The 15,252-nt window shown below is 52.7% G+C and overlaps 1 protein-coding gene across 2 annotated transcripts; it reads left to right on the top strand.

The window, feature by feature from the left end:
• Window positions 1-599: 599 nt before the first annotated feature.
• On the top strand, window positions 600-13,522 carry LOC110479530 (myosin-7). 2 transcript variants are annotated; one of them, XM_021546899.2, is made up of 39 exons: window positions 600-800; window positions 1,228-1,371; window positions 1,737-1,893; window positions 2,015-2,042; window positions 2,271-2,382; window positions 2,780-2,872; window positions 2,997-3,060; window positions 3,257-3,355; window positions 3,444-3,547; window positions 3,627-3,765; window positions 3,849-3,967; window positions 4,075-4,224; window positions 4,397-4,567; window positions 4,699-5,008; window positions 5,092-5,159; window positions 5,298-5,385; window positions 5,502-5,619; window positions 5,707-5,830; window positions 6,023-6,159; window positions 6,239-6,365; window positions 6,479-6,607; window positions 6,678-6,920; window positions 7,274-7,450; window positions 7,565-7,710; window positions 7,796-7,886; window positions 8,558-8,947; window positions 9,037-9,163; window positions 9,266-9,384; window positions 9,687-9,883; window positions 10,076-10,259; window positions 10,498-10,663; window positions 10,744-10,868; window positions 10,950-11,258; window positions 11,393-11,596; window positions 11,800-11,925; window positions 12,028-12,303; window positions 12,772-12,867; window positions 13,280-13,414; window positions 13,505-13,522. In XM_021546899.2, the coding sequence occupies exons 1-39, from the start codon at window positions 600-602 to the stop codon at window positions 13,520-13,522; spliced, it is 5,811 nt and encodes a 1,936-aa protein (XP_021402574.1). The 2 variants fall into 2 exon arrangements, with proteins under 2 accessions (XP_021402574.1, XP_021402573.1); XM_021546898.3 differs by having other exon boundaries at window positions 13,502-13,522.
• Window positions 13,523-15,252: the final 1,730 nt, after the last annotated feature.

Genomic DNA, 15,252 nt, shown 5'->3' with positions numbered 1-15,252 from the left:
TGGAAGGGCTGAGGGGTGTCTGGGGATACTGGGGGTGACTGGGGGGGTCTGGGATGATACTGGGAGGGTCTAGGGGAACTGGAAAGCACTGAGAGGGATGCAGGAGTACTGGGGAATACTGGGAGGTGCTGGAGTGGGCAGGAAGAGTGAGGCACTGCAAGGAACAGGGAGCACTGGGGAGGGCACTGGGACTTCCAAGAAGGAACTTGGGATGGAGATGAGGACAGGCAGGAACTAGGAGCACTGTAAAGAAACTGGAAGCACTGGAGAAAAATGGGAGAATATGAGATCACCAAGGATGGACTTTGGATGGGGCTGACTGGGAGCACTGGAAGCTTTGAGAGGGAATTCTAGATAATGGAAGCACTGAGGATGGACTTGGGATGGGCCAGCTGGGAGGAGTGGGAGCATTGGAGAGGAACTGGGAGCACTGGGAAGGAATGGAGTTGGGTTGACCAGGAGGAAGTGGTAGATGTGGAGAAGAACAGGGAATTATGGGTTCACCAAGGAAAGAGCTGCAATGGGGTCAGCTGGGAGGAACTGACAGCATTTGGAGGGTCTCATCCTTCCTACCCCACTCAGCCCTGTCCAGCGCCACCATGCCTGATGTGGAGATGGCTGAATTTGGGGAGGCTGCCCCCTATCTCCGCAAGTCGGAGAAGGAACGGTTAGCTGCCCAGACCCGCCCCTTCGACCTGAAGAAGGATATCTTCGTCCCTGATGAAAAGGAGGAGTATGTCAAGGCCACCATTGTCAGCCGTGAGGGCTCCAAGATCACTGCTGAGACCGAACATGGCAAGGTGGGGGGACCCCAGCAACACCTGGGACACCAGAACCTCAAAATAGCAACTCTATTCCACTTGGGACACAAAGAACTAACCCACCTTCTCTAGAATCCAAGAAACATCTAGACCCCAACATGCCTTCTCCAACACCTACTGGATGCTCAGATTCCACAGCACCTTCTCTAGAACCCAGGAAATATTTAGACCCTTATCCACCTTTTCCAGAACCCACTGGACAGCTAGACCCTATCCAACTTCCTCTCTTACCTCAGAGACACCTAGACCCCAAAACATCTTCTTTATCACTTGAGGGACACCTAGACCTTATCTGGCTCTCAAGGGAACACCCAGATGCCCAACTCCCAGCCCTTTAGGAGGGAACAACTGGGGCAACTCCTTGCCCTGTGTTCCTGCTCCATTGGGTCTTCCTTACATTGAGCAGACAGTGACGGTCAAGGAGGACCAGATCATGCAGCAGAACCCTCCTAAATTTGACAAGATTGAGGACATGGCCATGCTGACTTTCCTCCATGAGCCCGCCGTCCTCTACAACCTGAAGGACCGCTACGCATCTTGGATGATCTATGTGAGTTGGGAGCCCATGAGGTCCTTCAGACCCCATCCAGAATTTGGATGCTCCTTTTGTAGACCCCTTGGGCCACATAGGTGCAAGATGACCCTTCTCCAGATCTCATGGCTCACCCATAACTGGGATGATCCTTCTTTACACCTCTTAAGCCACCCAGATCCAAGGTATCCCAGACCCTTTGGGTAGTCAAAACCAGGATGTCTCTTCTTCAGATCACAGAACTGGGACATCCTCTCTTCAGACCACAGGGGTCACCTAAACCCAAGATATTACACAGACACAAGAGGTTGTTTCGGCAGACCCCTTGGACCACCTGGTAGGGTGGCACCTCCTTACTCTGACCCACCTACTCCTTTCTCCAGACTTACTCAGGGCTCTTCTGTGTGACTGTCAACCCCTATAAGTGGTTGCCTGTCTACAATGCCGAGGTGGTGGCTGCCTACCGGGGAAAGAAGCGGAGTGAAGCTCCACCCCACATCTTCTCCATCTCTGACAATGCCTACCAGAATATGCTAACAGGTAGGGACCTTCTGCAGGGACCCCATATTCATCTTCCCTGATCCTTTTTGGGGAGCAGGAGATGTGGGGCATAGCCAAGGTGGGCTTCAGAACCTCATGTTTCTTCTCCTTATCCCACCAGATCGGGAGAACCAATCCATCCTCATCACGTGAGTAGTCTCATCTGTAAACACTGTCTTAATCCTGCTCACAGCTAAGATCCCCCAACCTGGCACATAGCTCCTCCCCTTCCCTCTTGAAATCATGCCCACAGGCCAACCCTTTATCACTGCATGGATTTGCCTGTGGAGGTCCATTATCCATCCCTCCCCAGTGAGTTCCCACCCCCAGCACCATAGCACCAGTATCCAACCATTGCTCTCCTTGGCTACCTTCAGCGGAGAATCCGGGGCGGGGAAGACTGTGAACACCAAGAGGGTCATCCAATACTTTGCCGTTATCGCTGCCATCGGTGACCGTGGCAAGAAGGAGGCAGGGGCCCCGGGCAAGGTAAGGACAGTGAGTGGGGGAATGACACCCAGGGGCTGGCCAAAATTCTGCCACCTGTCTGTCCAACCAACAACACAATCAACCACCCAAACAATTACCCAGCGGAACACCCAAAAATCCAAGCAATCATCCATCCAACCAACCAACCAACCAACCAACCAACCAACCAACCAACCATCTATCCAATCTTCCATTCATCTGTCCCATCACAATCCAACCAACTAACCGTCCCTCCATCCACCCATGGCATCAACTCACATACCTGTCCATCAATCTGACCACACACAAAAACATTCATGGACTGCTGTGCTCTCCCATCCAACCATTTCAACCTCACACCCTACATCCTCTGCCCCTTACTGTGAAAACCCCCCTGACACTGTCCCACTCCTCCCAGGGCACTCTGGAGGACCAGATTATCCAGGCCAACCCTGCCTTGGAAGCCTTTGGCAATGCCAAAACTGTCCGGAATGACAACTCATCCCGATTTGTGAGTGTTGGGGGTGGAGTCTGTGAGGAAGAGTCTGTGAGGTGGAGTGCGTGGGGAAGGATCTGTGGGTTGGGTTGATCTGGGATAAGGTGGCCACCTCCACCTCCTTCCAATACTCTTCCAGGGGAAGTTTATCCGGATCCATTTTGGGGCTACTGGAAAGCTAGCATCAGCTGACATTGAGACCTGTGAGTAGGCTGATGTCCATGAGAGGGAATCTTGTTGTCCACCATCCCTTCTATCTCTCCATCCAACTGTCCATCCTTCTCGTCATGCCACTATCCATCTACCATTACACATCCTCAAACCTTCCTCCATTCATCCATCTGACCCTCCATCTCTTCATCCCAACTTCCACCCATTTTCTGTTCATCCCCACCCCAGACCTCCTAGAGAAGTCCCGTGTCATCTTCCAGTTGAAGGCTGAAAGAAACTACCACATTTACTACCAGATCCTCTCCAATAAGAAGCCAGAGCTGCTGGGTGAGCCATTTTCCCAGCCTATCTGCAAATATCTGATCCTGCATCCCTTTTGGGACCTGCCTATCTCAATCCCTTTTTCTCATTTCAGACATGATGCTGGTGACCAACAACCCCTACGACTATGCCTTCATCTCCCAAGGAGAGACCACAGTTCCATCCATTGATGATGGAGAGGAGCTCCTTGCCACAGATGTGAGATGGGAGGCCATCAGGCAGTGTGTATGTGCTTCTGTGGGCTGGAGAAAATCTTGACCACATTTTTGCTCCACAGAGTGCCTTTGATGTCCTGGGCTTCACCCCAGAGGAGAAGAACTCCATCTATAAACTGACAGGGGCCATCATGCACTTTGGCAACATGAAGTTTAAGCAGAAACAACGGGAAGAGCAGGCAGAACCAGATGGCACAGAAGGTTGGGTCCAGTCAAGGCCGAAGTGGAAACTGGGTGAACTCCACAATTCTTCCAGGTTCATATTTTCTCTTCTTCATCCTCAGAGGCAGACAAGTCAGCTTACCTAATGGGGCTGAACTCAGCTGATCTTCTCAAGGGGTTGTGCCACCCTCGGGTCAAGGTGGGCAATGAGTATGTCACCAAGGGGCAGAATGTCCAGCAGGTAGGTAGGACATCCCCAAAATGTCCTCCTTTTGGGGTGACATGGTGCCATCTCCAGCAAGGAGAACACTAGGAGGCCCTCTCATTTGTGGGACATCCTTCTTCCAGGTGATTTATGCTGTTGGAGCCTTGGCCAAAGCTGTGTATGAGAAGATGTTCAACTGGATGGTGACCAGGATCAACAATTCACTGGAGACCAAGCAGCCACGGCAGTACTTCATTGGTGTGCTGGATATTGCTGGCTTTGAAATCTTTGATGTAAGCCCTGGTTGACTGTGTTGTGTTGACTCCATTGGATGTAGATTAGTCCTACTGGATGGTCAGACAACTGTTTTTATTTGTGTTGACCCTGTTGGGGCTCAGGTTGATCCCGTTGAACATATTAGTTGTTCTGTTGACCCCACTGGACATCTCCTCTCTTCTACCCCAGTTCAACAGCTTTGAGCAGCTCTGCATCAACTTCACCAATGAGAAGTTGCAGCAGTTTTTCAACCACCACATGTTCGTGCTGGAGCAGGAGGAATACAAGAAGGAGGGCATTGAGTGGGAGTTCATTGACTTTGGCATGGACCTCCAGGCCTGCATTGACCTCATTGAGAAGGTACCACCTCCCTTAGGGCCTCATGGGGCTGGGGAAGGGCCTTTTCAGTTTCAGGTTGACAGGAACCCCAAAGTTGACCAGTTGGCTTGTACTTGGTGTTCACTGTAGCCAACAAAGTCTTTTCTTCCTAGCCCATGGGGATCATGTCCATCCTGGAGGAGGAGTGCATGTTTCCCAAGGCTACAGACATGACCTTCAAGGCCAAGCTCTTTGATAATCACTTGGGCAAGTCGGCCAACTTTGGGAAGCCACGCAACATCAAGGGAAAGCAAGAGGCTCACTTTGCCCTTATACACTATGCTGGCACGGTGGACTACAACATCATTGGGTGGCTGCAGAAGAACAAGGATCCTCTCAATGAGACAGTGGTGGGCCTCTACCAGAAATCAGCCCTGAAGCTCTTGGCCAACCTCTTTGCCAACTATGCTGGGGCAGATGCACGTAAGAGGAATCCCCTTCCTTAGCATCTGGGGTTCTTTCTACCCTGTCCCTGTCCTATCTCACCCTTTCTTCTTCTTCAACAGCTGTGGAGAAGGGGAAAGGAGCCAAGAAGAAAGGTTCCTCCTTCCAAACTGTCTCTGCCCTGCATCGGGTGAGAGTCCAAGGGTTATTGGTGGACCCCAGGGTGTGTGGGTATGGAAAACATGTCACAGAGCAAGGGATGACTCTCGGTGGGACAGGCTAGGGGAGTGTCTTCATTCCCTTCATCACCTCCTCCTCCATTTTTCAGGAGAATCTCAACAAATTGATGACCAATCTACGGTCTACCCACCCTCATTTCGTCCGCTGCATCATCCCCAATGAGACCAAGTCTCCTGGTGAGCCAATCCCTGAAGGTTGATCCAGAGGACAGTGCTGGACTCTGGCCAAAGGTGGTGGTGGGGAGCAGTGCTGTGGGGCAGGCCTTGGCTCACCAGTCTTGATGACCCACTAGGTGTGATGAACAACCCCTTGGTAATGCACCAGCTTCGCTGCAATGGAGTGCTGGAAGGCATCCGTATCTGCCGCAAGGGCTTCCCCAATCGCATCCTCTATGGAGACTTCCGTCAGCGGTAGGCACAGAGGAGAAAATGTGGGAATGGGGTGGACAACCCCACTCAGGCTGTTTTCAGAGGTTTCCTCTTCTCTCTGGTCACCAGGTACCGCATCCTGAACCCTGCTGCCATCCCTGAGGGGCAGTTCATTGACAGCCGCAAGGGGGCTGAGAAGCTCCTGGGATCCCTTGATATTGACCACAACCAGTATAAATTTGGACACACCAAGGTGAGGTAACTTGGTTTCTGTTCTGGTGGCCCCACCATCCACAAGGTTTTCATGGGGTGACCAGACAAACTGTATGGTTCCATCATCTACTTGTCCACCTGCCCATCTGAGTTCCCTCCATCCACACCACTGCTTACCACCACCACCACACCTCCAAATCCCAACAGCACTTATCTTCATATTTCCTCAAAGGTCTTTTTCAAGGCTGGGCTGCTGGGGTTGCTGGAAGAAATGAGGGATGAGCGCCTGGCCCGGATCATGACCCGCTTGCAGGCCCAAGTCCGTGGTTTCCTGTCCCGTCAGGAATTCAAGAAGATCCTGGAGCGCAGGTAAGTGGTGAGATGGAGATGGTGCATCCATATTGAGTGGAAGCCTCTGGTGACTCACATCTTGATGGGGCTTCTCCAGAGACTCATTGCTGGTGATCCAGTGGAACATCAGGGCCTTCATGGGGGTGAAGAACTGGCCTTGGATGAAGCTCTACTTCAAGATCAAGCCCTTGCTGAAGAGTGCTGAGACGGAGAAAGAGATGCAGGTAGGACAGAGCCATGCATAGGGAAGGTGGGTGTGCGGATGGAGAGAGGAAGTGGTAGGTGGGGACAAAAGGGAAGAAATGAGATTTACATGGCACCTTTGTGCCTCCAACAGAACATGAAGGAAGAGTTTGGGCGGCTGAAGGAGGCCTTAGAGAAGTCAGAAGCCCGGCGGAAGGAGCTGGAGGAGAAGATGGTCTCTATGCTGCAGGAGAAAAATGACCTTCAGCTCCAAGTGCAGGCTGTGAGTGACTTAGATGTCCCAGTCCCGCACTCCTTTTTCATTCACCTCAAACCAAGCTTATCCCTTCCAGGAGCAAGACAACCTGGCTGACGCTGAAGAGCGCTGTGACCAGCTGATCAAGAACAAGATCCAGCTGGAGGCCAAGGTGAAGGAGATGACTGAGCGGATGGAGGATGAGGAGGAGATGAATGCTGAATTGACAGCAAAGAAGAGGAAGCTGGAGGATGAATGCTCAGAGCTGAAGAAAGACATTGATGACCTGGAGTTGTCATTGGCCAAGGTGGAAAAGGAAAAACATGCCACTGAGAACAAGGTGAGGGTGGGGAGAGGTCTTGACCTCAAATTGTGGGGAACTGAGCTGACTCAAGACAAAGTGAATAGAGTCTCATTAAGACCCAAGGTTGGTTGGGTTAGATTCCCAAGAATCAAGGCTGTTTAGGTTGCCAAATTCAAGGCTGGATGAGTTGGGTCATGAAGACCCAAAACTGCTTGGGTTGAGTTGTGATAATCCAAGACTGGTTGGATTGCATCACCAAGAATCAAGTCTGGTTGTGTTTTCCTACATCTCCTGACTTAAACACAGGTTCACAAAGAGCAAAAACAACCTCCTGTCTCTTGTCCTACCTCTGGTACCAAGCTGGAGGCTTGATATTTCTCCCCCTGCAGGTCAAGAACCTCACAGAAGAGATGGCTGGGCTGGATGAGATAATTGTCAAGCTAACAAAGGAGAAGAAGGCCCTGCAAGAATCTCACCAGCAAGCGCTGGATGACCTGCAGGCAGAGGAAGACAAAGTCAATACCTTGACAAAGGCCAAAGTTAAGCTGGAACAGCAAGTGGATGACGTGAGTATAGGCCACTCCCACAACTGGCGCATAGCTGGTCCCTTGTGATATGGGAAGTCCTTCTGGAGTGTGTGTTTATGAGGGCTGATGGGTGGGTCTCTTCCACACTTGCAGCTGGAGAGTTCACTGGAGCAAGAGAAGAAGATCCGGATGGACCTGGAACGGGCCAAAAGGAAGCTGGAGGGTGATTTGAAGCTAGCTCAGGAGAACATAATGGACCTGGAGAATGACAAGCAACAACTGGATGAGAGGCTGAAAAAGTGAGGGCTGGCACGCTTGCTTGTCCTTTACACCTCTGCTGAGCGCTCAGAAGTATGACTTACTGGTGTTTCTCCCCACACCTAGGAAAGACTTTGAGCTCAATGCCCTCAATGCCAGAATCGAGGATGAACAAGCAGTTGCAGCCCAGCTCCAGAAGAAGCTCAAAGAGCTTCAGGTGAGGTGGGCTTCAGCTTGGGGGTCAAGCAGAAGGAGGAACTGGTCCTCCCCATTATCTTCTTCATATCTTTTTGAGAAGAACTTAAACAAATATGACACCCACTTGAGGTCAGAAGCCCATTGAATATCCCTTGTCCCAGAACCTCTTTGTCATTTATTGCCTTGAAATGACTCATGGGCTCCTGGACAGGTTGGCTTTCATGGGGGTTGAGCTGAATCAATAGGTTTGGAGTATTCAAGGTATGGGGAGCATCTAAGGTAGAATAATCTGAGCTGAGCAGACCACCTGGGTTAAATCACGTTCATTCCAATATCCTTAGAGAAATTTGTGCTGAGTTGTCTGTTAGTGCAATTAGAATGGACCAATTGGGATGTCCTCGAGACCAGCTGAGTTGAAGAATCTCAAGGTAATTTGAGAAGGTGGAGTGTCTTCAAATAAGGCCAGGTTGGTCTAGAGAGCTCAGATCTTGACTAGGTTGAAAAGAACTGGATGGTATTGAGGCTGGTTGAGATGAAGAGTCTACAGCTGTCTAGGTTGAGCTGAACAGTCCACAGTTGGTTGGGTTGACTTGAATTGACTTAAAGACTCTCCAGACCAATTGGCTGAGTTGAGTGGAGGACTTGGGTGAAACCAAGTCTGCTGAAAACATGTTCATCCCTGGAGCACAGGCGCGAATTGAGGAGCTGGAGGAGGAGTTAGAAGCGGAGCGGACAGGCAGAGCCAAGGTGGAGAAGCTGCGCTCAGACCTGTCACGAGAGCTGGAGGAGATCAGTGAGCGGCTGGAGGAGGCAGGTGGTGCCACTTCAGTGCAGATCGAGCTCAACAAGAAGAGGGAGGCAGAGTTCCAGAAGATGCGGCGGGACCTGGAAGAGGCGACGCTGCAGCATGAGGCCACAGCTGCTGCGCTACGCAAGAAGCACGCCGACAGCGTGGCCGAGCTCAGTGAGCAGATTGACAACTTACAGCGTGTCAAGCAGAAGCTGGAAAAGGAGAAAAGTGAGCTGAAGCTGGAGCTAGATGATGTTGGCTCCAATATGGAGCAACTGATAAAGGCCAAGGTAGGAAATAGGTCTCTAGCCATGAAGGAACAACACTTCCACTGCCCTCTCAAGGCTCCCTTTCATCTTCTTGCCCTTCCTAATTGTAGGCCAACCTGGAGAAGATGTGCCGCACCATGGAAGATCAGATGAATGAGCACCGGACCAAGTCCGAAGAGGCTCAACGCATGGTCAATGACCTCACCACTCAACGAGCCAAGCTCCAGACAGAAAATGGTGAGGGCCTTGCTCTTCCCTAACCCGATTGCCTAATTCTTGCCCAGTGAGGTGGCTCTGGGGTGTGCCCTGCAACTGATTATCTGCCATTCTACCCGACAGGTGAGCTCTCCAGGCAGCTGGAGGAGAAGGAAGCCTTCATAAACCAGATGACACGAGGGAAACTCACCTACACCCAACAGCTGGAGGACCTCAAGAGGCAGCTAGAGGAAGAAGTCAAGGTAGGACTTTGCTGGTGGGGGTCAGTGAGGCTGAAATAAACCTCTAATGCCAAGGATGTGGTTGGTTTGAGATGGAGAAGTACATCATGAGCCTGCCCTCACAGTAGGAGAAAATTAACTGAGGGTCCTCAGAAATTCACTAGGGCTGGTGAGTTACAAGGAGGTTGGATTGGGTTAGGTTGGGTTGGGTTGGATTGGATTTGTTGGTTGGTAATTACATAGTTGGAGTTGGAGAATGCCAATATGGCTCAAATTGATATAGATGCAACTTCTCCTCACCTCGTAACTCTCTTCCCTCCCAGGCCAAGAATGCACTGGCCCATGCCCTCCAGTCAGCCCGGCATGACTGCGACCTTCTGAGGGAGCAGTATGAGGAGGAGACGGAGGCCAAGGCTGAGCTCCAGCGCTCACTCTCCAAGGCCAACTCTGAGGTGGCACAGTGGAGGACCAAGTATGAGACAGATGCCATCCAGCGCACTGAGGAACTGGAGGAAGCCAAGTGAGTCATCTCCCCATGAAGGGAGCTGCTATGGGGCAGGGGAGACTCTTCTACAGTACAAGGATGTTTCTGGAGATGGTAGAGGAGATCCAGAGCAGAGCTTCAGCTAACCCAGAGCCTTAGGGTGCAAGAAGGTTTGAGTTGGCCCACTTGGCCCATAGGACACTACAGCCAGGTTTCCTCCCATGGCAGGAAGAAGCTGGCCCAGCGGCTGCAGGAGGCTGAGGAGGCAGTGGAGGCGGTCAATGCCAAGTGTTCTTCCCTGGAGAAGACCAAACACCGGCTGCAAAATGAAATTGAAGATCTCATGGCAGACCTGGAGCGGTCAAATGCAGCAGCTGCTGCATTGGATAAGAAGCAGAGAAACTTTGACAAGGTGGGAGAACCAAGAAATGATGGAAGGAGACAGGTGGGAAGGGGGTAGATAAATGTGGGTCCCATTAATCAGAAAAAGGCAGGAGAGGTCCAGAAGAAAGCTGAACAACTTTCAAGAGCCATGTTTTAGCAGAGCCTCAGGTCCCTTTCAGGAGAATATTGGGGAAAGGAGGAGGAGAAGGATGAAAAGAGGGTTCTTCATGGGAAAAGCAGCAGCAAACCAGGTGGTGTCGTCATAGATCTTGTCTGAGTGGAAGCAGAAGTTTGAAGAGTCACAGGTTGAGTTGGAAGCGTCGCAGAAAGAAGCCAGGTCCCTCAGCACCGAGCTCTTCAAGCTGAAAAATGCTTATGAGGAGTCACTTGATCACTTAGAGACTTTAAAGAGGGAAAACAAGAATCTCCAAGGTGAGACTGTGGTCCTTCCCTGCCCACCTTTTTGTATTCCACTGCCTTCCCCTAAGTCTGATGGGATTTCATCTGAGCAGAGGAGATCTCGGACCTGACGGAGCAGCTGGGTGGCAGCCACAAGACCATCCACGAATTGGAGAAAGTCCGGAAGCAGCTGGATGCCGAGAAACTGGAGCTCCAAGCTGCACTGGAAGAGGCTGAGGTGAGCCAAATCACATCTCCATGAGTCCCATGTTGTCCTAGTCTTCTTTGTGGCTCTCTAATTTCTTTCTGTCTCCACCAGGCCTCTCTGGAGCATGAGGAGGGCAAGATCCTGAGGGCCCAACTGGAGTTCAACCAGGTCAAGGCAGACTATGAGCGCAAGCTGGCTGAGAAGGATGAGGAGATGGAACAGGCCAAGCGCAACCACCTGCGGGTGGTGGACTCACTGCAGACATCTCTGGATGCTGAGACCCGGAGCCGCAATGAGGCCCTGAGGCTGAAGAAGAAGATGGAGGGTGACCTCAATGAGATGGAGATTCAGCTCAGCCATGCCAACCGTGTGGCTGCTGAAGCTCAGAAGCAAGTCAAGACACTGCAGGGCTGCCTCAAGGTATCCATCAGACTTCCATTGCATAAGCATATTGACATGTAGGAGGTCCCACCACCCCAAAGTGGAAGAAAAGTAGACCTTACGCCACTTCCCCACCATCCCTGCTCACCCTCTCCCCCCATGTCGCCTTGTAGGACACCCAACTGCAGCTGGATGATGTGGTAAGAGCCAATGAAGACTTGAAGGAGAATATTGCCATTGTGGAGAGGAGAAACAACCTCCTCCAATCTGAGCTGGAGGAGCTGCGGGCAGTGGTGGAACAGACTGAGAGGGCTCGCAAGTTGGCCGAGCAGGAGCTGATTGAGGCCAGCGAGAGGGTCCAGCTTCTCCACTCACAGGTAAGACATCACATACCTTCAAGAACAGAGGTCACCTCCATCCATGGATGTGGCCTTCTAATGGGTTGAACTACCAAGATCTCCAGATCCTTTAAGTCTGCAGAGTTGGCAGGGAGTAGAGGGGCATTAAGTCCTTGGGGGTTGAAGAAGGATGGGTCAGCAGTTCAAAAGACACCTCCTGAGATCCTTTCCTCTAACTCCAGAACACCAGCCTCATCAACCAGAAGAAGAAGATGGAGGCTGACATCTCCCAGCTGCAGACAGAGGTGGAAGAGGCCATCCAGGAGTGCAGGAATGCTGAGGAGAAAGCCAAGAAAGCCATCACTGATGTGAGTGCCATGGTGGGACCTACATCTAGGACACCTTCCACTGGAGGATGATGGAGAGCATGCTTTGGTCCTCCTTCTCTGCTTGCTTCCCTCCTTGGACAGGCGGCCATGATGGCAGAGGAGCTGAAGAAGGAGCAGGATACCAGCGCCCATCTGGAGCGGATGAAGAAGAACATGGAGCAGACCATCAAGGACCTGCAGATGAGGTTGGATGAGGCTGAGCAGTTGGCCCTCAAAGGGGGCAAGAAGCAGCTGCAGAAGCTGGAGGCCCGTGTGCGGGAGCTGGAGAATGAGCTGGAGGCTGAGCAGAAGCGCCATGCCGAGAGTGTCAAGGGTCTCCGCAAGTCTGAGCGTCGCGTCAAGGAGCTCAGCTATCAGGTGGGTTGCCTGAGGTGGCGCTCGAGGTCATCCACTTTGCCTGTGGCCCCAGGGCCTTATGCCTCATGCTGTACATGATCTGGAACATGGCTGACCTGCTGGCCAGAGAGACACAGGCTGTCTAGGTTCAATACTAAACCACCCACTGCATGTATGTCTGATACTGCAGAGGGATCAAGAATATTGTTTGGTTCATGAGCCACCCAGGCCACCTCTCAGTGTCCTAGCATCCATGAGGTCTTTGCATGATCCAGAACCTCAGATGGGACCTCAGGGGAAAGCAGATACCTTCACACAAGGAGACAACTCACTTTCTGCCCCACAGTTGAGGCCACCCACAGATCTAGAGAAGCTCCACTCCTCAAGAACATAATTAACTATCTCCTGACCCTCACTGACCCACAAGAGCTCATGGTGATTTAAAGTGCAGACAGAGTCATGTCCTGACCCACATGTCTCACCCCACAGACGGAGGAGGACCGTAAAAATATGGTCCGGCTCCAAGACCTCGTGGACAAGCTCCAAATGAAGGTCAAGGCCTACAAGCGACAGGCAGAGGAGGCAGTGAGTACTGGAGGGACATCTGTGGGACCACCCACAGGAGGGGAAAATGTGGCATGGGGTGTGGGAGAGAATGTTGGAAGTAGTAGGGGACCTTGGGGTGGTCAAGGGGTGGGGTGTCAGAGGGTGAACAGAGTAGGTCAAAAGAAAGTGGAAAAAGTGGGTGGGTGGTGGGATGTGGAGAAGGTTGGGTGGGAAGGATGGATGGATGGATGGATGGATGGATGGATGGATGGATGGATGGATGGATGGAATGTTAGATGAATGGCTTGTTGAGGAGATAGCTGGGTGCCTGGAATATGGGATGTCTGGATGGACGGGGGGGCAGGTAGAGCAATAAGAAGACAGGATGGAAGGACAGCTGGCAGGAAGCCCAACAGAGTGTGGGAGCCTCACTGGTGTTCATACCCCTCAGGAGGAACAGGCCAACTCCAACCTGGCCAAGTTCCGCAAGGCACAGCATGAGCTGGATGAGGCAGAGGAGCGTGCTGACATCGCTGAGTCCCAGGTCAACAAGCTGCGGGCCAAGAGCCGTGACATTGGAGCCAAGGTAGGACTTACCCCTGCTCTACAGCTGCCCCATGGCTGCCCCACAACTTCCTCATGCTCACAATCCCTTTTTCTCATTCTCTGTCAGAAGGGACTCAATGAAGAGTGAAGCTCTGGACACCCAACAATATCCCAAGACCTCCAAGTGGCCCACCCTGACTCCCAGCCCCCTAACCTTGGTCAGCCAATAAAAAGAATTGAGCAGCATCAGTTTTTATGGGGCTGTGTTTGTGTGGGGAGGGTGGGGTTTCCCCATGGCATGGCACCCACAAGATGTCTGTAGCCCACACAAGATCACCAACCAGTGTGCAGCATAGAGTGCCCCACAGCACGATGCAATCAGACCCACAGTACAATGAGATGTGAACCATGAGCTCAATCTTGAGCTGCCTCACAGTGTATCTGCTGTGGGGCAGATATTCCATTTCCTCCATGGTGTTCTGTAACCTCAACCTGCTCCACACCAGCCTAGATCCATGTGGGGAGACACATGTCTGGGGGCAGAAGTAGGGGTGGGGACAGGGGGACCCCAGGAGGTGGGGAAGAGCATCTGGGATCCCCACATGTGGGACAGAGTCTGGGTGGACTCCTCAGGCATGTTTTGGTTCCTGAGGTTGCACCTTCTCCTGCTGCAGGTGCTGAGGTCCCTCTGTCCTGGTCTCAGTGTTCCCCTAACCACCAGCTGCTCCATCCCACCGCACACCATGTCCCACAACCCCCCATTCCCTACTGACCTGTCCCTCCATTGCTCTGGACCTGCCGTCCATCTAACTCTTCACCCACCAGCCCTGTGTCCTCCATCTCCCATAGTCTTGCCTCCTCCATGTCCCCCTGGTCCCTGCAAGTTCTCTATGTCCCACTGTCCCTCTGTCTCCTGCCTGTCCCTCCCCACCAAATCCTCTGTCCCTCCCCCTTCCCCCCTCACCCTCCCTTTCGCAGTCCATCTGTCGCTGCCCCATCCCTCCTGGTCCTGGCGGCACCGCATGATGGACCCCAGGGGACCCTGGCGTCCGGGCAGCTCCCCTCCCCCGCCAAACGCGGGCCAAGGATGTGTGGGGTAATGTCTCTGTGGGGTCCTATGTGGAGTCTATGGGGCTCTAAAAAGACTCTATGAGGATCTGTGGAGACTCTCTGTGATTCCATGGAGCAATTATGGGGCTCTGTGGGGCAGAGGAGATGGTCTGTGGGGCAGGAGACAGGGATGTGTGGGGCACAATGGGGAGGGGGGGAACTCCCGCCCGTGGGAATGTGTCACTTCGCGGGAACACATGTCACCTCCTTGATGACAAAGTGGACATGGTGTTCGGGAACGGCTGCCAGACCACACCTACCCCTCCCCCCCGGTCCTGGTCCCTCAGACCCCTGGCGGCCCCATGGCGCCTCACTGGGGGGGAACAAGATAACAATCTCCCCCCCTCCCCCCCACTCTGCAGCCGTGTCCCAATATAGACCTGGCAGGGTAGAGCTGTCACCACCCCATGGGTGACAGGACATTGGCCAGGGACCCAGGCATCTAGGCCCCATAGGCACCCCTCCACACAGGTCCTTGGAGTCCTAGCCCCATAGATCCCCTCCATGCACAAAGAACCCAGATATGTGGGCTCTACGGATCCCACACACACAAGAAACTCGGGCATCTGAGACCCATAGAATCATCACAAACCCCACCAAAGCACCCTAATCCCCATAGATCGCCCACACACACATAAGGGACCTGGCGCCTGGGCTCCCTAGTTTTCCCACTCCGACCTCCCCCCCCGCCCCCCCTCCCCCCACACAAGGAATCCAGACTTCTGGGCTCCATAGATACCTTCTACACAAGGGATCCAGGCCCCCTAG

Source organism: Lonchura striata, chromosome 1 (assembly GCF_046129695.1).
Source record: "Lonchura striata isolate bLonStr1 chromosome 1, bLonStr1.mat, whole genome shotgun sequence".
Classification (NCBI taxonomy): domain Eukaryota; kingdom Metazoa; phylum Chordata; class Aves; order Passeriformes; family Estrildidae; genus Lonchura; species Lonchura striata.
The sequence above is the reverse complement of the archived record's forward strand: the minus strand, read 5'-3'. Positions and strand labels throughout refer to the sequence as shown.